Raw genomic sequence first — 24,059 nt, forward strand, 5'->3', positions numbered from 1 at the left:
ATATAACAGAAGAAACATATCGTCGCGGGCTCGATAAAGAAAAAATAATTTTTACTCATCTTACCGGTTTCAAATCTGGACGGATAAATATGTATGGATGAATAAATAAAACCGTTACATACCGATTTTGTGAACTCGAAATTATCTCCTATTAATATCCCCTAATAATACTCAAAACCAGTTTTGAAAATTTTCGTAACTACGAGAAACGTAATAATTAAAATAAAAACAAAAGTAAATTGTTTGCTTTAACTAGTTTACTATCTCACCTCCGAAACCGTTAATCCCAGGTTCAAGTTGAACCATAAACTTATTAAAGCTTCAGTCTTGAACTCGCAGCGCGGGTTGGGATCGAGTTATAGAATCTAGAGAAAAAGAATGACTGTGGTGCAAGTGTCAAGAGATATCGGTTAAAGTGCGTACCATAAATACGTCTCAAAAATCGAGTCGTGGTAGCTGAGCGTCAAGCACGAAAATCTATCGAATTCGTAATGTAAATGTATCGAGTCCTCGATACGAAAACGGATCGTTACATTAGACGGTAGTACTCGATAGCCAGATAGCCTTCGAGATTTACGTGACCGCATGTCAAAACAGTTTTCGTGCTCTCGATTTTGAGTTTCAAGAACGTGACGACTCGATAATAAACGATAGTAAGTTCATTCGTGCTGCTGAAATTAACTCTTGTTACGGCCGGTAGGGGGCGCTGTTTAAATCCTATACCATTTTTTTCTCGATAACGATACGAATACATTTTCAATAGTCATTCGTGCTCGCCCCTCTGGACTATTCCCGCTATGTTTTACAGGATTTCGTTTTTAAATGGTTTTCAAATTATCGAATTCGTAAGATTTAGAAAAGTGTATTTATTGTTTATCTTGGCTTATTATAGTTCATAGGATATTTCATTTAGCTTGCCGTCTTACTATTCCAGGTCAATATAAGATCGATTGTAGTAGTCCGATGTTGAAGACGGATGGATTCGGTTATATTTTATGTATCTCTAAAAAACTTCAGAACATAATGACCCATTCATTAGTTCTCAATTATATTACTATGTCTATGTGTTTCTTTTAAACTTGCCGGCAGTCATGATTGTAATATACGGAAACCTCAATCTTTTAGTGTTTTAGATAAATCGCCTAGCAATCGAAAAATAAAAATACTATAATAATAAATACTAAATTGATACGAACAGTGTGATTAGTGCGAGTATTTTAACTTCTCGATCGCGTAAAAGTTAACTCAAATTTGTATGGAGTTGGAATAGCGCCCCTAGCGGCAAACGTAGGAACACACACACTAAGCACTTGATCAGTCCAGCGCATGAGGCTTCTTGCATGAGTTCTTTTAATAATGCTAAATTAATTGATTGATTGGGACTACATTGATGGTATTCTCATTTTATTTTGTTGAAATCGGTTACTTAATATTTCGTTAAAATTTAAAATTATAGTTAATAAACAATCACATCCGCGATATTGCAAATCTAATTTGCATCTCACCGATTGCTGAACGTATATTCGAAAACATTACTAAATTAGATTTCTAAAAACATCTCTTATTTCATCATCGTCTCAAAAATGAATGCAATAAAATCTATCCAACGAGCAAAATTCTACAGAATATATAAAAAATACGAAATTTTAATATTTGATAGGTATTATTCTGGGATTGTACCTAGAGGACGCTAAGGAAGAACTTGATGCCGAATGCTCGCTTAGCTTAATGATATTTAGTGCATTGTTTACTTAATACTAGTTTTTTAACGCTCTCGATAGCGTAAAAGTTAACCCAAATTTGTATGCAGTGGGAACAGCGCCCCTAGCGGCAAACGCAGGCAAACATTCCAACTCCATACACAAATTTGAGTTAACTTTTACGCTATGGAGAACGTTAAAAACTCGCACTAAGCACACTGGGCGATTGGCGCCTGTAAGCGTAGATCTCGGTCACGCTTTGTCTCCCGCCAGTCGCTTATGGAACAGACCAAATACATTCTCGCGGAACGCCGCTGGCAAAAACCGACTAGATCTGAGATCTCAGTTAAGTGAAGCGTGTCGTCGTGGTGCCGCGTGTGCGATTGTAAACAATAGACTCACGAAATCCTTACATACAGGATTTTATCACGTCTATAATAAAATTAATAAATCATGTTTCTGTGAAGTGAAAAAATTTGTGTTGGTTTTAAAAAAAAAAAACGTCAAGGTTCGTATTGAAATGGCTTAATTATATTTTCAAGACTTAGATTTATGTACTGTAAGTGAACTAATAAAAATCACAAGACTTAGAACTCATGTGTTAATTAATAAAAAAAATTAACCAAATTAGTCTTAGGAAATAAATATGTTATGTTAATACATTTCAGTAATTTGTATATTCGTTAAATTAATATAAAATCAATTAGCTACCGTTTATATCAGGCTTTTCGACCGGTCGAACTGCCTATGTCAGTGGTCGGCAAACTTATTAGCCAAAGAGCCAAATATGAAAATTAAAACGATTTAAAAGAATTGAGAGTCAAGTCTGTTTTTAAATGTAGTAAGCATTATACAATATACATAATATTGTTTGTGTTAACATTTCATTTATAATAATGCATAAAAATTATTTAATATTAAAAAGATATATTTTTCTTGAAAAAATACATTTTTTTTGTAATATTCATTCATGGTTCCAAGCCGGTTTCGACCACGGCGACCAGATTTTTCAGTTTAATAACTTAAAAGCTAATGTCCGCGCCTCTCATGCGCTCTAATATGGCTACAGTAGCCTATCTTGTTCTTAAACGTGCGCAAACAGAAGCTACACGTAAGAATTTTTTTGTAATAAATTGTTAATTCAAATCATAAAATAAATGCTATATTGTATACTGCTTAGATTAATATATATATATAATAATCAGCCCAGACATCAGTCAGGGGTACATACTATTAACCGGCTTTTTCGTCCACAGCCGGATAATATTAGAGGGCGGGCAAGCCCGTACGATATATTTTGTATCTGAGCCACACTCAAGAGTTCAAAGAGCCGCACTTTGCCGACCTCTGGCCTAAGTCAATGTCAATGAATGTCATGTTACAAATTAGTTGAATTAAACATCACTTTGTCATTATGGCAGTACAATTCAGGCGTATCCAAATTAATAGTTATTCTGTTATCAGGAACGGAGACAAAAAAATCAAAAACCATTAAAATCAGTCGAGCCGTTCTCGAGTTATAAGTATTCAAACAAGCGGTAGTGTTCGAACAAGCGCTAGGACCTCTTGTGAGTCCGCATTGGTGGGCACCACCACCCTGCCTATTTCTGCCGTGAAGCAGTAATGCGTTTCGGCTTGAAGGGTAGGGCAGTCGTTGTACTATACTGAGACATAAGAACTCTCCTATCTCAAGGTGGGTGGCAGCTTTTACGTTGTAGATGTCTATGAGCTCCGGTAGCCAGCTCAGGGTTCAGGGAGTAGTCAGCGGCGACAACGATAAGACGATTAACATGACGAAGAAATAGCTACTGCCAAATCAGTATCACCAATGCGACGTCTGGCCAATCTTATTTATTAGTAAATGCCCTGTTAATTAGGTTCGAAATATGTCGGAGGACTTCTATGAAGGCAGCGCGTTTTTGATCGTTTTTTTTTCTACCTATGCTGATAGCCTTGAGAGGCTATTTCAGCTTCACCCTAACGTGTAGGTGAGCTCACGGGGCTCAAGCCGAAGTGTTTCTAACACTGACCCTAGCAAGAGCAGTGCTTTGCAGAATCTACCACCGGATCGGAAACGCGACCCACTGAGAAGATCCGGCGAGAAACTCAGTGGACTGTGTTTATGGGTTAATTCGCTCGTCGAGCCCTTCGTCGCAAGCAACGGGTTCGGCGAGGACGGTGAACGGATATAAGTGTGTTTGTCACTCATAACACGGGGAATATTAGTTTACTCCTAGAGACAATATATCACTTGTTCGCAGTTCTTATTAAAATAACCCTTTCTCCCTATCATCGTTACTCATACTCATGATTACCATCATCCGTAATGTTTAGATCCAGTTCGTTTATCGCGTGCTGTCCAGCTTTAAAATAAACACTCTATTTCGCGAGTGCCACGACATGCCCTTCTTCAATCAGGTTTGACGGGTATAATCAGCTGTAGGCAACGGCTTAGCCAGGTCCTAGGTACTCCTGACGTCCATGATCAAAGGTAATTACTTCCATTCATTACCATCAGGTGGATCGAACGCTCTTTCTAATTACAATGCAAATAACAAAAATATTTATTACGATTTTTTTATTTATTGCTTAGATGTGTGGACGAGCTCACAGCCCACCTGGTGTTAAGTGGTTACTGCAGCCCATAGACATCTACAACGTAAATGCGCCACACACTTGAGATATAAGTTCTAAGGTCTCAGTATAGTTACAACGGCTGCCCCACCCTTCAAACCGAAACGCATTACTGCTTCACGACAGAAATAGGCAGGGCGGTGGTACCTACCCGCGCGGACTCACAAGAGGTCCTATCACCAGTAATGAAATACGAACGTTTGATTTTAAAAGAAAACAATGCGATTTTTTTAATGATTCAATGTTTTACACAAATGAGACAGCTCCAATGGAATTATTTTCAAACTATAACTATTTTATCAAAGTTTACACATTGAGTGCATAATTTATTTTAAAAACAATATCTGTTTGATAGTGGAAATTCCACGTGTAAGTCTTAAGAAGGCTGCACATTGTGATGTTGAGTGGCTGAGCTCTGATTACAACTTAACACCAAACGGGCTGCGAGCTCGTCCACACATTTAGTACAAAAAACAACTTGTCCTTACCTCGTATTTACATCTATATATTAATACGTGAAGCAAAAACTTTGTATCCCTTTTTACGAAAATTGCGCGGACGGAGGAGTATGAAATTTTCCACACCTATAGATAATATAGAGAAGAAGTGCACAATGCTAATATTTTTTTAAAATAATGCATAAAAGATACATTAAATCAATAAAGAAAACATTACACACACTACATACCATGGATTTGACGCACACACGCATGCATACTCTTAATTGTCAAACTTGTCAACAAACCGGAGTAGAGTTCATCCATACTACCTGGAGCCACTGCGGTCATCCACAGTGCGTTTCCAGAGATCTTTTTTGCCACGTACCATCCGGCTATGGAATGAGCTCCCCTCCACGGTGTTTCCCGAGCGCTATGATATGTCCTTCTTTAAACGAGGCTTGTGGAGAGTATTAAGCGGTAGGCAGCGGCTTGGCTCTGCCCCTGGCATTGCTGAAGTCCATGGGTGACGGTAACCACTCACCATCAGGTGGGCCGTATGCTCGTCTGCCTACAAAGGCAATAAAAAAAAATAAAAAATAAAATAAAAAAAGAAACTTTTGTTCTTGACGTCTGTTGTCAAATTGAGAATAGATTAAATATTGTTTATTAATATTTTTTTATAGTGTAGCCTTGGCGATATTTGTGATTATAGAAGTATAAAATACAATCATAATAGTGTACAAACTTAAAATTCCAATTAATTATAGTCGAATTTCGACTACTGCGGGACCTCTAGTAATTCGTAAAACCATAACGCGGTGAAAATTCTACGCAGTGGTTACATTTGTGTGTGTGTGTGTGTTTTTTTTCCTACCTAAGCTGAGAGCCTTGGGAGGCTATATCAGCGTAACCTTAATTAGTAGGTGATCTCACGGGGCTCAAACCTGACGACGTCAAATCAAATCAAATCAAATCAAATCAAATCAAAAAATTTTTATTCAACATAAATGAAAGTACATACTTGTTGAACGTCAAAAGAACTACCGCCAATTCACAAGAACTAGCCTCCGTCCTGAGAAGAATTGGCAAGAAACTCAGCGGGCATGTCTTTTTTTTTACATATAGAATTATTATTTATTTATTTTTTAATATTATTATTTTTTTAAATATGAATTTTTTACACTGAGTATTATAACGTAACAATTACTACAATATTGAAATGCCTGGAGCGAGCAACTCATTCCCACTTTGTGCAATCTTCTAGATAATCATTGACTTTATAGTAAGCTTTATTGCACAGATGTTCTTTAATAGTTTTCTTAAACCTATGTATATGTAGGTTCTGAACATCATGTGGGATTTTGTTGTACAGGCGCACAGACAAACACCCGAATGAATTTCGTATCTTATGTAACCTACTCATCGGCACAACAAGCTTGTGTTTGTTCCTAGTATTTCTATTATGTATGTCCGACTGTTTAGGAAACTCCTCAATATGTTTACGAACATACATCAAATTTTCAAAAATGTACTGGGATGGCATAGTGAGAACTTTAATTTCTTTAAATTTCTCCCTCAGGGATTCCCTTGAGTGCATGTTATAAATAGCACGTAGAGCTCTTTTCTGCAGAATAAATATCATTTCTACATCGGCCGCATTGCCCCATAGCAAAATGCCATAGGACATGACACTGTGGAAGTAACTAAAGTAAACTAAACGAGCCGTGTCCGCGTTTGTTAACATTCTAATTTTTTTTACTGCGTATGCTGCAGAGCTGAGCTTACTCGCCAATTTATGAATATGAGGTCCCCACTGCAGTTTGGAGTCCACTGTTATACCAAGAAATACGGTTGACTCAACAAGCTCCAATGATTCCTCAGAAACAATTACATCACTATCCACTTGTCTCACATTTAAAGATGGTTTAATACATTTTAAAGTAAATTTAATACATTTAGTTTTCTTACTATTCAATAATAGGTTATTGATACGGAACCAATGAACCACACACGAAATCGCATCATTCACTTCGTCATAGACTTGTAGTTGTCGTTTAATTTTAAATAATAAAGATGTATCATCTGCGAATAATACGACCTCGTGTCGGGACTCAATAAAACTAGGTAAATCGTTTATATATATTAGAAATAAAAAAGGACCCAAAATGGAACCCTGAGGTACACCCATTTTCAACAAGGTGCCTGAAGATCTATTACCTTTCACATCTACTGTTTGTATCCGTCCTGATAAATAGGAAGTAATAAGTTCCAATGCACCATCCCTAATACCATAGTGATGTAGTTTCCTCACCAATGTTTCATGTTCAACACAGTCAAATGCTTTGGATAAGTCACAGAAAATTCCAAGACAATCATGCGATTCCTCCCAAGATTTAAAAATATTTTTGACTAGATAAGCACCTGCATCAGTTGTAGAGCGACCCCTGGTAAACCCGAATTGTTTATTATGAAGCAGGTTATTTGAATTAAAATGTTCTAAAAGTTGGGTCAAAATAATTTTTTCAAAAATTTTACTCAACGTAGGGAGTACTGAAATAGGTCTATAGTTAGAGGGGTCATCAGTACTACCAGATTTAAAAAGAGGAATCACTTTACTATGTTTCATTAAGTCAGGAAATACACCACACCTAATACAATCATTAAAAATACTAACAAGATGAGGAGCAATAATGTCTATTACAGACTTCAAAATCTTTACTGATATTCCCCACAAGTCAGCTGTATTTTTTACATTAAGGCTATTAAAACTTTTTATTATACTGCTTAAATTAATTTCCTTAAATTTAAAAATTTCATTACATTTGTTGACATGTTTATGCAATAATATTTCAGCTGCTGTGGGGGATGAATTTAGAGAAGTGGTAGTTGAAACTGGAATGTCAGAGAAAAACTTTTCAAAAGCATTAGCCACATCTTCATGACTAGTTACCAATTTATCATCTATTTTTAATGAGAATTCTTGGTGGCTATTTCTGACTTTTCCACTTTCTCTACCAATGATGTTCCAAGTCATCTTTATCTTGTCAGGGGCATTTTTTATTAAATCACTTAAATGTAAAGATTTTGCCGCTAAACAAACTTTTCTAAATAGTTTTGAATAGTTCCTGACATATTGATGAAATGTTTCATCATTATTATAAGCTTTTTCAGAGTACAGATCATATAACTTTTTTCTACTTTTGTACACTCCGGTGGTGGCCCACTCGCTGAACACTGTTTTGTTCGTCGCTAACACGAACCCTAGCAAGAGCCGTGCTTCGCAGAATCTACCATCGGATCGGAAACGCGCCCCACTGAGAAGATCCGGCGAGAAACTCAGTGGGCTGTGACTGAGGGTTAATTTACTCGTCGAGCCCTTCGTTGCAAGCGACGGGTTCGACGAGAACGATGACCGGTGCTTGAGGTACCTAAAAGCACCGCTAGTGGATCGGGTTTGTGTGAGATTTGTTAAAAAACTTAAATATATGACATGTGAAGAATGACCCGTGTGCTTAGTGCGAGTTTTTTAACGTTCTCGATAGCGTAAAAGTTAACTCAAATTTGTATAGAGTTTGAACAGCGCCCCTAGCGGCAAACGAAGCGAAGCAGTTCCAACAGAAACATTACGAATCAGTATCTTAAGCTTGCCCAATATAACAATTATCATGCCATTATCATGTTTAACTACTTGATATAAAGACATTAAAAAATGTACACAAGCTTAGGTGTATTTATTCACATTCATCAAAAAAAATAAAAAGCTAATACTTAAATAAAAGTCAGACAGACAGTCGCTTTTAAATGTCTTTACCACGAATTCGTAACGCATATCTATATTAATATTATACTCGTAATATCATACGTAAATTTCCTCCTCTTTGCATCATGTTCCCCATTTCTGAGGGTCGTGATCTTCATGGAGCAAGCACTTTTCTTCGGACTATGTTCCTTCATTCATTACTGACCTCTGCGCAGGGGATAGCTACACTGATGTTGGAGTCCAATCATCATCATCATTATCCTGCCCTTCTCCCAGTCACCTGGGGTCGGCGCAACGTGTTTTCTCCTTCCATACTCTTCTATCATATACCATTTCTTCGCTCACTCCCCTCTTACCCGTATCGTCTTTCACGCAATCCATCCATTTCTTCTTAGTTCTACCTCTTCCTCTATATTACCACATTCATAGTTAACACTCTCTTACCAACCTCATTTTCATTTCGTCTCATCACATGTCCATACCATCCCAAACGCGCACTTCTCAGCTTCTTCATGTTGGAGTCCAATGTCGTCTTAATTTGATCGGACCAGCCCATAGGACTACGCCCCATTGGCCCCTTTCCTTCCAGTTTGCCGGTAATTAGTAGTTTTTCGAGATTTTCATCCTCCTTTCTCACAACGTGCCTGAAAAACTTGAAGAAATAAATCATACGTAGGCAAGTGGTGGACAGACTTGGAGACGCCTAGTTCTTCCAAGATTGATGCGTTGGTCCGATGTGCCCTATAAGGGACTAATTTATAACACAACTATTGGCCCCTCCATCGCTTAGCTTCAGGAACTGTAATTTATTATTGATCTTATTTAATTTTCTTCCTTTTTTTCCTTCTTACATGGTACTTGTCGTTATATTTTGGGTAATTCACACTATATCTTTGTAAATTATAGCCTATGTATTATTCTGATATGAAAATTATATTATTGTAATGTTTCATCAAAATCCATTCAGTCGTTTTTGCGTGAAAGAGTAACAATCTTAATTAGTAGGTGAGCTCACGGGGCTCAAACCTGACAACGTTGCTAACATGAACCCTAGCAAGAGCCGTGCTTCGCAGAATCTACCACAGGATCGGAAACGCGACCCACTGAGAAGATCCGGCGAGAAACTCAGTGGGCTGTGCCTGAGGGTTAATTTACTCGTCGAGCCCTTCGTTGCAAGCGACGGGTTCGGGTTCATACATTCTTACAAACTTTCGTATTTACAATATTAGTAGAATAAATGTAGTTTAAGAAATAAGAAAACGCGTTAAAGTATCAATAGATAATAATTTCATCTTTTCTTTTACCTGTTGACACTGGTCAGAATATTAGAGTGATGTTACAAAATGATAGTATTGTCATTGGCCGTTGATGCGCGTGCAAATTTTCAAATTAATCGGATATCCTGAAGTCGGGTTCGTGTTAGCAAGAACGTCAGGTTTGAGCCCCGTGAGCTCATCTACTAGTCCGTTGACGTTCACATGGGCTCTCTAGACTATTATCTTAGATAGGAAAAAAAAAGTGGAAAAGACATTAGAAGATTCCGTTACATACAAAACATACCAAGCCAATAAAAGCGTCCTAATATGCGTGAATAGAGAGAGCGAGAGAGACAGAATATACTTTGCACACCAAAACACGATGAACATTTAACGGCCGTCTGGTGTAGTGGTAAGTGGCATGGTCAGTACACAAGGGGGTCGCGGGTTCGAATCCCGCCAAGGGAAGATATTTGTATGATAAATATAAATGTCTTTTCCAGGGTTATGGATGTATATTAAAAATATGTATGTGTATAATAAAAATCTTACATTTATATCCGTTATCTGGTACCTGTAACACAAGTTCTTTACGAACTTATCACGGGACCAGTTAACGTGGCGTGATTGTTAGTAAATATTAATTTATTATTATTTATTAAAAAACTGACAACAACCAGATATATTTGTACAATAGGCCGTCTTATCGCTAAAAGCAATCTCTGCCAGACAACCGCTTTTATTTACAGAAATTCTAAAAAAGATTCAACAGGTATGTTGCTGTTTACTATAAACAATACATTATTATAGAAAATGCATACATACAATAAATAGATATAATATACCGTTTACGTTCATGTAATATGAAATCACTGTATGATTTATATACTTACATGCACATAATAGATCATGACTAGTATTAGAACAGGTCTCTTTTTTTAAATTAATGTTTGTAATAAGTACATAATACACGGTAGATTCACAAGGTTTTTCTAAATGATTGCATATAATGGGCATGACTAGAGAGCTATAAGAAATAAGTCTACATTACTGAGCAATTTCCCACTACTAATGTCGCTGTTTGGAATACAGCTTGGAATCGACAAATCGTCGTTGTCAAGTCACAATCTGTTATATGAGGCCTATAAAATCAAAGGCAACTAAACGACTTCATGTCGTAAAATGGATTAACAGTGGCGCTATCTTGTTTAGTTAGGTAGTTGGACATGCTTTAGTGTTTTCTTGTTATAACAAATGCAGCTAAATCTCTACCAAATTCAGTTCCAAAATTTTATTTTTACTCTGTACTAAGTACTAATAAACGAAGTTTTATCATTTAAAATTCAGATTATTAGTAATATTCTCATCTATACTAATATTATAAAGAGGAAAGATTTGTTTGTTTGTTTGTTTCGAATAGGCTCCTAAACTACTGGACCGATTTGAAAAATTCTTTTGCCATTAGAAGCCGACATTGTCCCTGATGAACATAGGCTACTTTGTTTTTTTTTTTGTTTGTTTCATGTGTGTTTTAATGTTTCCGAAGCGAAGCGAGGGCGGGTCGCTAGTTCTTTATAAATCTGCTTTAAAATAAAGAATATCGTAACTATCCGAAGAAAGTTATTTCAGCTTCTCACACCGGGAGTGTTGCTAACACTGGTCTTAGCAAGAGCAGTACTTCGATGGATCGGGAGGATCCGTAATGTCGTGCTTAGAGCCGATTTTTGTAGTTTACCTGAATATTTGACAGATTGGATTTAGCTGCCTTTGATTCTATAGGCCTCATATGGACTTTTTGAGAGTTTTACTTTTTGACCTTTTCGTATAGTTCACAGCCCTGTCTACCGTATAAAAAAAACTGGTATGTGTCTATAGCTTTAATATTTATCTATAGCTTTCATTTGATATAGTTCTTAAAAATTCACTTTCATATAAAATTTTATACGAAAATGTTTTTTTACTCGTTAATTCAAAATAGAGTTTTTGCACATAGCGGACTTTGGTTTGAGAGCGACGAAATAACACTTTTTTTTTAAATGCTTAGATGTGTGGACGTGCTCACAGCTCACTTGGTGTTAAGTGGTTACTGGAGCCCATAGACATCTACAACGTAAATGCGCCACACACCTTTTTACTGGTGATAGGACCTCTTGTGAGTCCGCGCTAGTAGGGTGCCACCACCCCGCCTATTTCTGCCGTGAAGCAGTAATGCGTTTCGGTTTGAAGGGCAGGGCAGCCGTTGTAACTGTACTGAGACCATAGAACTTATGTCTCAAGGTGGCCGAGGCTAGGCTATGAGGAGTAGACGTACCTGCCAACCGGTCGCTAGCTTCTTACAGGCTGCAGAATTCAACGGACGTGACTGCTGGACGACACGTAATGGCGGCGGCTGGCCTGACGACTTGATGGCATTTGTTCATAAAACTGGTATAGGTACCACTCGCGGCATGTGCGTGTACAATGCCTGCGGTGCGGTCGGCGATAGTCTTTTTTTGTTCTCCCTCTTTTTGACTTTTGCTTTTATGTTTTTTTTTTTTTATAACTGGCCATGCGATAGGTTTTATGTCTACTCTCATTAAAAAAGAACCGCTTCCTATCTCATTTTCTCCCATATTAAATCATATGAATTTGGAAATACACTAAAAAATTAAAAACCACTTCAAAGGTTTTAAAATTAAACTAAATTATACATGTCGAGCGAATACCTCCGCATTCCAATAAAAGATATTTACTTTTAAATTAAATATTAGTGTGCATCACAAAGCTATTTCTTTAGTTTGAAAATGGCAAGAAACCGTTTCAGATCAGCCATTCCCGATCCTGCGGACAGAATGGAAAGCAGTCGACGTCACCCAAAACACGTCATCTCGGATCCTCCCGATCCACTAACGGTGCTTCTAGGTAATTCAAGCACCGGTCACCGTTCTCGTCGAACCCGTCGCTTGCGACGAAGGGCTCGACGAGTAAATGAACTCCCAGACACAGCCCACTGAGTTTCTCGCCGGATCTTCTCAGTGGGTCGCGTTTCCGATCCGGTGGTAGATTCTGCGAAGCACGGCTCTTGCTAGGGTTCGTGTTAGCAACGTCATCAGGTTTAAGCCCCGTGAGCTCACCTACAAACGTTAGGGTTACGCTGAAATAGCCTCTCAATACTCTCAGCTTAGGTAGGTTCAAAAAAAAATAATCAGATCAGATTTGTATAATAAGAAAATTCAATAAAATCAATAATAAATTACGAGAGCGGGTCGCTAATAGAATCATATTTATATTTATAATTTATAATAATTATATCTATATATTTATATATGTATTACACCAAGAAAATAACATGCATGTTTTGAAATAAATATTATTCACTTTTCATTCAAATGTTTGTCGATTTGCAGAATTTAATGCATGAAAAAACAAATACTAAAGATAATAATTGTTTATTGTATCACTGATATGCTACTTTCATTCCATAATAAACTGGCATCGCGTGATAGATGTGCTAAGAAAATTTCATCTTAATATTTATTATTCGCTCCTTAACATATTTTCTTAGCAACGTAATTTTACTAAGAGGTTTTTGCTGATAAATTTTATAGTTTATTTTGTTTGTGAGCGCTTAAAGTATTTTATTAAACAACTTAGCATCTGTCTGCGGGATTCTAGCACCGGCATAGTCATCTCGCTGGATAGTATATAAGGCATCTTAATTTTTAAGCGACAGACACTCACAATCCCACGAATTTTAAGTAGGTACAGTATATGAAGCGCACAGAGTGAGTCCAGGAGCTCTTTTAAAAAAAGGAATCTGTGACTGACACTGAGTTTATTTTATAAAAGAAATAATACAAACGATGTGTGTTTCCGCTACTCAAACCAATTCTGTTCTGCCGCGCTTTAGCACTAAATCGTCTGTATCTAAAGACGATGCGCATGATGAATGGTAAACCTTCGACATTGCCCAAAGCACGTCATTACGGATCCTCCTGACCCATTAACGGTGCTTTTAGGCACCACAAGCACCGGTCACCGTCCTCGTCGAACCCGTCGCTCGCGACGAAGGGCTCGACAAGCGAATTAACCAATAGACACAGCCCAGAGTTTCTCGCCGGATCTTCTCAGTGGGTCGCGTTTCCGATCCGGATGGATTCTGCCAAGCACTGCTCTTGCTAGACTCAGTGCTAGCAAATCTCCGATTTGAGCCCCGCGAGCTCACCTACAAACGTTAGGGTGAAGCTGAAATAGCCTCTCAAGGCTATCAGCATAGGTAGGAAAAAAAGGAAGTCTGCATTATTATTTATATTACGTTGGTTATTATTGAGGGGCATATGTAACAGTACCTCTACCCTAAGAATCACATCCCAGACTGAGCCCCGTGAGCTCGCCTACACGCTCGGTAAAGCTAATAAAACCCTTCGAAGTTACTAGCAGTTGACAAGAAAAAAAAAACTTTTTCCCAACCTATTCGTTGGTAGTCTAAGAGGCTATTCCAGCTACGCCCAGACGGATAGGTGAGCTTACGGGCTCAACCTCAAGAGAATTTGCTAACACTAGCTAACCCTAGCAAGAGCAGTGCTTCGCAGAATCTACCACCGGATCGGAAACGCGACCCACTGAGAACATCCGGCGTGAAAAAAAGCACACTATCAGTCCTGTGTACAAAAAATTACCTTCTAAAACAGCCCGAATAGGGTGGCGCCACCGTAGCCAGTAGTGGTAAGTCCAAAAATACTTTTATGATTCTGCGAAGCACGGCTCTTGCTAGGGTTCGTGTTAGCAACGTCATCAGGTTTGAGCCCCGTGAGCTCACTTACTAGTTAAGGTTCCGCTGAAATAGCCTCTCAAGGCTATCAGCTCAGGTAGGAAAAAAACAAAAAAAAAAACCCTAAAAGTTATTTTATTCTTTTTTTCAAGTCAGCACACTTGACTTGGATATTTTTACTTGTAGGTTAGTGACGTTTATAAAAATGTTCAAGGGCATCCTCCATGTTAATAGTAGGTTAAATAGTGTAATTGTTTAATGTATATTGTGAATTAAATTATTTTCTTACAATATAAGTTATTTATTTATTTATTTATTTATTTAAAGTTAGATTAGTTGTCTTTATCATGTTGTTTTGTCGTATAGATGTAAGGAACATTGTGTACAAATGCAGCACTTTGCCTTGCTTAGTCGTGCGCACAAGGCTTATGTTGCAAGCCAGATTTTATATCTTTCTACTCGTGTTTTTTTTGACTTGTGATGTATATTGTGTGCCTAATAAATAACTAAATAAAAGTACGCCTCACTCATTTTACAAATGCTACTTTCATATCACACTACTTGCTAAACTTGCGCTATTAATTTGGTGGCTTCTCAATTTGTACGTTACGGCTTACAGCTGGACACTTTGTCAACTTGTCTCCAATTTAAGATGGTTCTTTTAACCTCTAAAACTCTCCATACAGTAGTAAAACAATTTTGAACTTGTGCACACTTTATTAATATACATAACAATAACAAAAGGTCAATAATCACATTCGCATGTTTAAAATGTGAGTAAGTCGACTAAAATTACAAAATAATTATCACAGCCTAATAAAGCATAATCTTTCTAATAATAAAGAATTTTCCACCGTCTTCCGATTTGTGAACATTGCAACATTTTCGATTTAATTTCCGCGCTAATGAAACCTACAATGTATTCGAAAAGTCGAGACAGAGGTAGTTTTCCAATTCCAGCACAAGAGCGCATTATGCGGCATAATGCTCAACTAAGCTACAGCATAATTCGGCATTGTGCTAACTAATAAACTAATAACTAAATAAACTAATACAGGTAGTTTTCCAATTACAGAGCATAATGCGACTCAGTGACGCACAATGCCGAATTATGCTGAAGCTTAGTTGAGCATTATGCCGCATAATGCGCTCTTGTGCTGTAATTGGAAAACTACCAGAGATATGTAATAAAATGAAAATAATGAAACCGTCATGTTACATGTAGCATTTTTTTATTTATAAAATTTACCGGTTACAAGTCCATTGCCTCTTATGTTTTTTTTAAGTGTTTTACGGCCCTGGATGCGAGTCCTTATGAGATTGGCCCTTTTGAGTATTATGTTGTATTGAGTACTGAAATTCATATAACTTACTCTTTCTTTGCAAATAAAAATAAAGATATTACCTATGTGTTGTTTAGTAAACTACTACTATATCCTACAATATCTAAATACTCAATATTTACTTTCAATGATCCTTTAATAATTTCAATTAATAAATAAAATCGATTAATTATTGTAACCTTTTAAAACAAATTACGGACGATAAGTATAATTTATCTGTTTTACTTTATAATCTATGGGCATATTTAAAGTATATTTTCACCGCAAATGACGTCACATACTAAAGTTTCGTTCAGTCCAGTGGTCTCGAACCTACCGATTTTTCGGTATTTCTACCGATATGGGCTCTGTTTTGCCGAAATATAACGATTTTTCTATGATTTCAGAGTATACATGGAAATCCTCCCGATTTTTCTACCGATTTTACACTTTTAGACATTATTGATCTTGACATATTGATTAAAAAATGTTAAAATTGGCAAAACTACTTCGATACTTCTTAAGAGTAGGCTTTTTCCCGATATTGTTCAGAGCAATGATTTCCAGGAAATTGATATAGAGTGGCGCTTTTTAAGAAATTGTGCACAAATCAAAACATTTCTTAATGATGTAGAACTATTTTGGGATGAAGTAACTTTACTAAAACGTGGCGATGAAACTCAAAAGTTTCTTTTGTTGTTTAATTTCATCCTTAATATTTTATCACTTCCCTATTATTCTTAAATATGATTGTTATAAATTTGTCTGTAAGTATTTTTTTTTCAGTCTACCGACCTCTCTCTCTATGACGTTCGAGATCACTAGTTCAGTCACTTTTATAAAAATTGCGAAATGCTTCGTTCGAAATACATCCGTTATATATATCAACAATATCCCATAAACTTATATCAAGATGTGTCTATTAAGAAATACTACGTAAATTCATAGCTGCACAGACAATTAAAACATCGCTCTGCGATTACATTCCTCCGCTGAGATTGCTAGTATTAATAATGTGTTTGTAATTTAAAGACCAGAAACCGTCTATTTCTGCCGTGAAGCAGTAATGCGTTTCGGTTTGAAGGGTGGGGCAGCCGTTGTAACTATACTGAGATCTTAGAACTTATATCTCAAGGTGTGTGGCGCATTTACGTTGTATATGTCTATGGGCTCCAGTAACCACTTAACACCAGGTGGGCTGTGAGCTCGTCCACACATGTAAGCAATAAAAAAAAACGCGCTTAAGCAAAACAAACTATCAATTGATTTCATCAAATATCATTCATCTTGATACTGGTCAGCATAATGAAGCGAAGTTATAAATTTTTGTACCGTTAATTTTACAGATAGTCTTAATAATTTTGAAAGCTGTCACAATGACGTTAACAAGATTATATTAAAGGGTATATGAAACACAATATTATAAAAAAGTGATCGTATTGTTTAACATCGCCTTTATTATATTCATTTTAAAATAGCCATTCGGATACAATTATCATGGTATATGATAGCTATAGATCTTGAAGATAGTTCATTCCCAACCGAATGGTAGACAGTCGACGTCGCCCTAAGTACGTCATTTCGGATCCTCCCGATCCACTAACGGTGATTTTAGGTACCACAAGCACCGGTCAAGGGTTCTGCGAGTAAATTAACCCACAGACACAACCCACTGAGTTTCTCGCCGGATCTTCTCAGTGGGTCGCGTTTCCGATCCGGTAGTAGATTCTGCAAAGGACTGCTCTTGCTAGGGTCAGTGTTAGAAACACTTCGGCTTGAGCCCCGTGAGCTCACCTACACGTCAAGGAGAAGCTGTTATAATCTCTCAAGGCTATCAGCATAGGTAGGAAAAAAAATATCTGGAAAACACTGCTCTTGTTAGGGCTAGTGTTACCAACATCGTCAGGTTTGAGTTACTAGTTCTGTGAATCTAGTTATGACCCCTCGAAGTTACTAGAATAGGTAGGAAACAAAATAATAAAATGGTAAAAGCGTTAAATAAGACTCGTAAAAAAAATTAAAAATGATAACGTGCCCGGCTAGCAAAATCCTAAGACAACAATTACAGATGTATAACAATACGATACACATTCGCATTGATTAAGGACACTTAAGCAATACTTTTAGTATGTCCAACAACTTTACAAATTATTTCTTTCATTCTTAATCCAATTCCAGTAACTCGGCCCAACAATTCTCGCCTTTATACATACTGTGTGGTTAGTGCGAGTATTTTAACGTTCTCGATAGCGTAAAAGTTAACTAGAATTTGTATGGAGTTGGAAAGTTTGGCTGCGTTTGCCGCTAGGGGCGCTGTCCCAACTGCATACAAATTTAAGTAAACTTTTACGCTAACGAGAACGTTAAAAAACTCGTACTAAGCACACATCTCACAGAATCGTATCGAAGACAAATGTGTCGTTTACCAAAACAGGGTACGTTAGTAATCTGACATAAAAAGCCCGTGTCCTAAGAAATTTTTTTTATTGCCCTTGTAGGCAGACGAGTATACGGCCCATCTGATGGTGACTGGTTATCATCGCCCATGGATTTCAGCAATGCCAGGGGCAGAACCAAGCCGCTGCCTACCGTACACTGTACCTATTGCTACCGGGACCACTTCGACAAAGCGACACGACACGAGAACCCTCTCATCGTGGCCGCCGGTAACTACATTCCCGATCCTGCGGACAGACTGGAAAGCAGTCGACGTCGCCCAAAACACGTCATCTCGGATCCTCCCGATCCACTGACGGTGCTTCTAGGTACTTCAAGCACCAGTCACCGTTCTCGTCGAACCCGTCGCTTGCGACGAAGGGCTCGACGAGTAAATTAACTCTCAGACACAGCCCACTGAGTTTCTCGCCGGATCTTCTCAGTGGGTCGTGTTTCCGATCCTGTGGTAGATTCTGCGAAGCACGGCTCTTGTTAGGGTTCGTGTTAGCAACGTCGTCAGGTTTGAGCCCCGTGAGCTCACCTACTAGTAAAGGTTCCACTGAAATAGCCTCTCAAGGCAATCAGATTAGGTAGGAAAAAAAAGTCAATGTAGCGACCGTGTGTAACCCTAACGCCCTCTAGTAAGTGAACGGTCACAGTAAAATAGGTACAAATGTAAGAGGTTCATTGGGAATGAAGAGACTGGCGCTCCAAAACACCACTGTGTCCACACCTTGCACTATATACATAGGACACAGCATAAGTTTCGTTGTTTTTTTTATATATTAAATACATAAAGTAATTTGTACTCGTTTATCCTAATCTAAATGCTATATATACAGCCAGTTCTAAAACGCTCAAATGTCTTCTCATCTCCATCTAAAATCCTACCAAAGCTGTCGACAGCTATCAATCCGTACGCCCGCCGGTGGACTTCTTACATTTGAAAATTAGCCGACTATAATAGAAACCCTTTGCAAAAATGCCATTTTTTAGAGAGCATTAGTTTTGATTTATAATGCCAGAGAACGTTGTCTTCAGAGGTCAGCTGATTTTGTAATACATTGCGTGCAATGGAAAAGTCGTAGGTCAACTGATTTTGTAATACATTGCGGGTAATGGAAAAGTTGTTAAAATTGACTTTTTATTGCAATTTTAGATCGCAATTTACGTTACAGGTTGCTTCCTTACAACCTCCTTTGTATATGGTCGTAACCCTGTAGGATTATGTTGAGCAGTGGAAATCTCACCAGTGATTCGATTTTCTCTGTCTTCACTAAAACACATTGCAGCTACGCAGCGCTGAAGCAGAGACTATGAGTGCTAAGCCTGAACCCACTTCCTGTAAGTCGAGTCCATCATGATAGTCACCGCTTTGTCTATGGGTCGCACTATGACCGGTATGGAGGCCAGCCCTAGGGCCACAGTCAGCCAATTCCGAACGCTCAAGGGCATTTTCGGTACGTTTCTCGATAGAACACGCTGTGAGAGCACGCATATTCTGAAATATAAGATATATATATGACATTAACTTCTGGATATAGATAAGGTTTCTGACATGACATTATCAATGTACTCAATATGGAGGGTAGAGGTAAGGAGAACCGTCTCATATGGGAGAAGCTTGAAAAAGTGTCTCACTTTCAGCACTAACAACTCTATGCAGCGTTAAAATTTCTTATAATGAAAAACATTTTTACTCCAGGAAAAAAGAAAAGAATACATATTAAAACAAAAGCTTTCCTCAAAGATAAGGTATTTAAGTATACAAACCTGTTTATTGTGAATCCTGGTATGACAACCGAGGCCAATGTTTGCCATAACAGAGCGTCTCCGGTCTCTATCAGCACCTTTTTAGGGCGACCGACTTTCTGTAAGCCAAATAAAAACATATGATTGAACTGAGCTCAGTGACCTAGCAAACTGACCAACCTATTAGTTGATCAAATTAGAGTCATCGATATGTTTAAAATGTCTAATGAATATATGATCGATAAACTTTCAATTCTATTTTTTGTTATTATTTCAAATAATACTCCAATATGTTATTCTGTACAAAGAGTATTTTATTTTCTTTCAATCACATACCTAACTACTGCTACTATGCTAGCATGATAAAATAAACAATAGTTTAAAAACAACGAAAATACACTTTTATCGAAGATCCAACCAAAAACATAGAAAATAAATTTTAATAAATTTGAATTAAAAATAGTGTAAGAAAAAATGATTTAATTGTAAAAAACTGTGGGGTGCATGGTATCAGTAGTTATTAACATTTTATGAACAGATATGAGTAGAAGGATTATTTTGATAATATCCTGAAAAGCACCCCACGCTTTTTTACAATAAAATAATTTTTCTTACACTATTTTCAATTCAAATTTATTATTTATTTGACATTTTTTAGTTGAATATCATTTTTTTAACGTTTTGTAGGGGGTCAAAATCATGTTCAAAGATTCCGTTACATACATACGTCTGAAGCTAATAAAAGCGTATTAAAAAGGAAACATTTAAAATATATCATTCTAGATTAATTCGAACTGCTTTTCAAACAGAGCAAGCTTAGCTTAAGCAAAGTTCATTTTCTCTAAATTAAATTTCTCATCTTATGTAAAAGATGAAAGTTTTTTAGTTAGTCTAGAACAGCAGGTAGAAATAACAAATTCTGTATATCCAAATAATATATCATCAATCATATACCAACATGATGATGTTTAAATAATATATTTTAAATCTACAATCCCAGAATAATTAGGCACCTTAGCATTGTTTCTTGTGTTGAGTACTTTCACTTGTGTAGTGCTATAAATTATTGAATAACAATGAAAACTAAGAAACAAATCTATACATTAAATAAATAAAAAATAAAGAAGCCTGTATTTCCTTAATTTCCATTTAGAATGTGGTATTTGTTTATTAATGTTTGGTTGGTTATTAATGTTTTGCATATTGTCTATTGTCTAAATGTTAGTAAGAGTTAGTTATTGTTATTGGATATGGACCCCTCCTCGGGTGAAGGCCTCCTCCAGTCCTGTCCTCCAGTCCACTGATCTGTCCTTGCCGATAGTTTGGCCATCCTTCCCTATTAATTCGGTCACCCCATTGTTTCAGTCTCCCTACCCTAAATCTTTCCTTAGATCTTCCCTACCCTGATCATTCTAAATCTATACATGAGTCGTCTATTATCAAAGGTGGCAATCTGTGCATTTGGACAATTTTTTTTATTGATATGTCAATACAGATTGATATGAATATAATCGTCTCCTTCAAAGAATACGGTTCAAAACCTGCATTAAATAAAGGTTAATAGTTAACCTGTTATTTATCTAAGATGTCGTTCCGAAGAGTTTTGTGACTGCCAGTGGAATACAAAGTCAATAATTCGTTTTTCTGATTTACCAATCATTCTCCAAAAGTCAGATTGCCGGCTTTGATAATAGTCGACTCACATTAAATACTAATAATTTATTTAAATAAAGATTTTTTGCTTTAAAAGATGAAAAATTTGAACTAGTCTTAAATTTACAAGAACCAGAGAATTAATAGAATCAGTTCTGAAGTTTTCATCTTTAAGGATTTTTATTTAGTGGGTTTAATGACAAACATACTCTTATCATTTTCCAGCTCTTGTCAGCAGTATCGGCGAGAACATACGCGAATGCTACTCCGTAACTTGCTCGGACCACCTTCACTGGTACAATAGGACGGAAAGATTCTCCAACTTCATTCGCGTAACCTGAAACATGGATTTATTCAGCGATCAATATATAACGAGTGATGAGATGTGAGTATTTATTTGATTTTGTTTCTAGATACATTTTGAGTTGATTGTTCAGTAGTCCCAATCTTCTTTTTCACTTTGTACTAGCTTCCAGGGCCTTAACCTACATTACATTTAAAAAAAAACTGATAAGGGTAGCTGTGATAAGATGTTACTAAAACTTCTCTATTTAAATATATATTCAAGTTCCTATCATAGGATATATATCATAGGAATTCGAACCCATAATGCTAAGATAAGCACTCATTAAGTTAAAGATTGTCTTGATATACCAGTATTACTATTGTAGACAAGAACTGAAATGAGTATTTCTATGATAAGTGATATTTTTTTTTTATTGCTTATGTCTTTGGATGAGCTCACAGCCCACCTGGTTTTAAGTGGTTACTGGAGCCAATGGACATCTACAATATAAATACGCCACCCACCTTGAGATATAAGTTCTAAGATCTCGGTATAGTTACAACGGCTGCCCTACCCTTACAACCGAAACGCATTAGTGCTTCATGGCAGAAACAGGCAAGGCGGTGGTACCTACCCGCGCGGACTCACAAGAGGTCCTACCACCAAATGTCAAGTGCGTTAAACTTTGAATACTTAATTTTAAAAGAATTAAGTACAATAATTTACAGTAATATCTAATAATATGTTCTTGGTACTGAAATTTGGTACCTCTATAGAAATGATCAAATTACTATTTCATTGAATTTTTGTTCAAACTCATATTTTCAATTAATTTAACATAAAAAATAATATCTTATATCTTTAAACGAGCATTTCTTGTATATGTATTCATATATTATCTGTATCTCGGAAACGACTCCAACGATTTTCATAAAATTTAGTATACAGGGGATTTCGGGAACAATTAATCGATCTAGGTACGATTTATTTTCAGAAATTGTTGTTTTATTCGTGTTTTCAATATTCAACTTTATCAATAATTTTGATTTTGATTTTTTCTTTATTTAAAGAAATTATTTTATTATTTAACCACAGTTCATATTTTTTTATTATTCTGTCGGTAAGATCGCAAAATATTATTTATATTTCATCATTTTATGAATATATAATTCGTATTTAAATATAATTTCTAAAAAACACAATTTACCCAAAAAAAAACCGGTCATTATCTAGTAAATAAATAAAATACAAAATACTTACATACCTAAATAACGTACCCAGGTGTCTCTGAAGAAATCTCTGTTCGTTTCTACCATTATTAATGTTTATTTACACATTTATCGTTTAAATTTAATTTTCAAACCGTATCTTGTAAATTAGCAAAGATTTTATTGGAAAAACAAGGCACACGATTAGATAACTTTTAAGGCAGTTTTTAAGCACCAATTTGTTTTAAACTTCCCTACAAAAGGCATTTATGATTACTGAGTCCAATTTTTTTGTATCTTGAAGTTTTTGTAATATAATAATTATCTTCAAAAACAGATCTACTAAAATTTTTAATCAAAACTCGAGCGACGATGGCGCCGACGAGCGCAGACATAGATTATACCTACCATAGATTATACACTTAATATATTTGAGAACCTACACTTAATTAAGGGTGATACCGATATATTAGTATTCACTAAGATATTTGTAATACAGCTTGTATTCGTGTATCGGTAATCCGTCGAATTCTGATACGCTAATATTCCGTATTCATCTTATTCATAACAATTAGCCAACTCACATCGGTCGGGTTGTATCTATCACTCGAAAATATACTGGCATACGCCGTACGTGTCTCGCAGATATCTCTCTATCACATTCATATCAATGCTGCATGCGCTAAGAGGAAGTGAGATAATCTACATGTTTATATACTGATCAATGCAAATAAGTAATATCACTATGAGTTTAAGGACTATTTTGTATTTCACTTCTTACATGTCAAAGATGATAGTGGGTATTTTGCATGACTTTTTAATGTTTGAATCTTCATTTCTTGATTCAACTAAAGTTTCTACT

General features: G+C 36.5%; 2 protein-coding genes across 6 annotated transcripts in view; one reads left to right on the forward strand and one right to left on the reverse strand.

The window, feature by feature from the left end:
• Positions 1-239: 239 nt before the first annotated feature.
• LOC101744856 (mitochondrial fission process protein 1) lies at positions 240-23,602 on the reverse strand. Of its 5 annotated transcripts, none has more exons than XR_009975145.1 (5): positions 23,254-23,597; positions 21,913-22,040; positions 20,072-20,169; positions 19,549-19,799; positions 240-365 (listed from the first exon to the last, which is right to left on the reverse strand). XR_009975145.1 is itself a non-coding variant. In XM_004929046.5 (4 exons), the coding sequence occupies exons 1-4, from the start codon at positions 23,303-23,305 to the stop codon at positions 19,622-19,624; spliced, it is 456 nt and encodes a 151-aa protein (XP_004929103.1). In that variant the 5' UTR covers positions 23,306-23,602; the 3' UTR covers positions 15,238-19,621. The 5 variants fall into 5 exon arrangements, 1 of the variants encoding a protein (XP_004929103.1); XR_002430950.3 differs by lacking the exon at positions 240-365 and adding an exon at positions 5,753-9,178; XR_009975146.1 differs by lacking the exon at positions 240-365 and adding an exon at positions 5,753-9,186.
• The window catches only part of LOC101744708 (prestin), a 73,044-nt gene continuing 70,931 nt past the window's right edge, over positions 21,947-24,059 (forward strand). Inside the window, exon 1 of the mRNA XM_012692764.4 lies at positions 21,947-22,088. Within this exon, the coding sequence (XP_012548218.1) occupies positions 22,048-22,088 (41 nt within the window). The 5' untranslated portion in view covers positions 21,947-22,047. The remainder of the gene's footprint in view (positions 22,089-24,059) is intronic.

Source organism: Bombyx mori, chromosome 16 (assembly GCF_030269925.1).
Source record: "Bombyx mori chromosome 16, ASM3026992v2".
Lineage (NCBI taxonomy): Eukaryota > Metazoa > Arthropoda > Insecta > Lepidoptera > Bombycidae > Bombyx > Bombyx mori.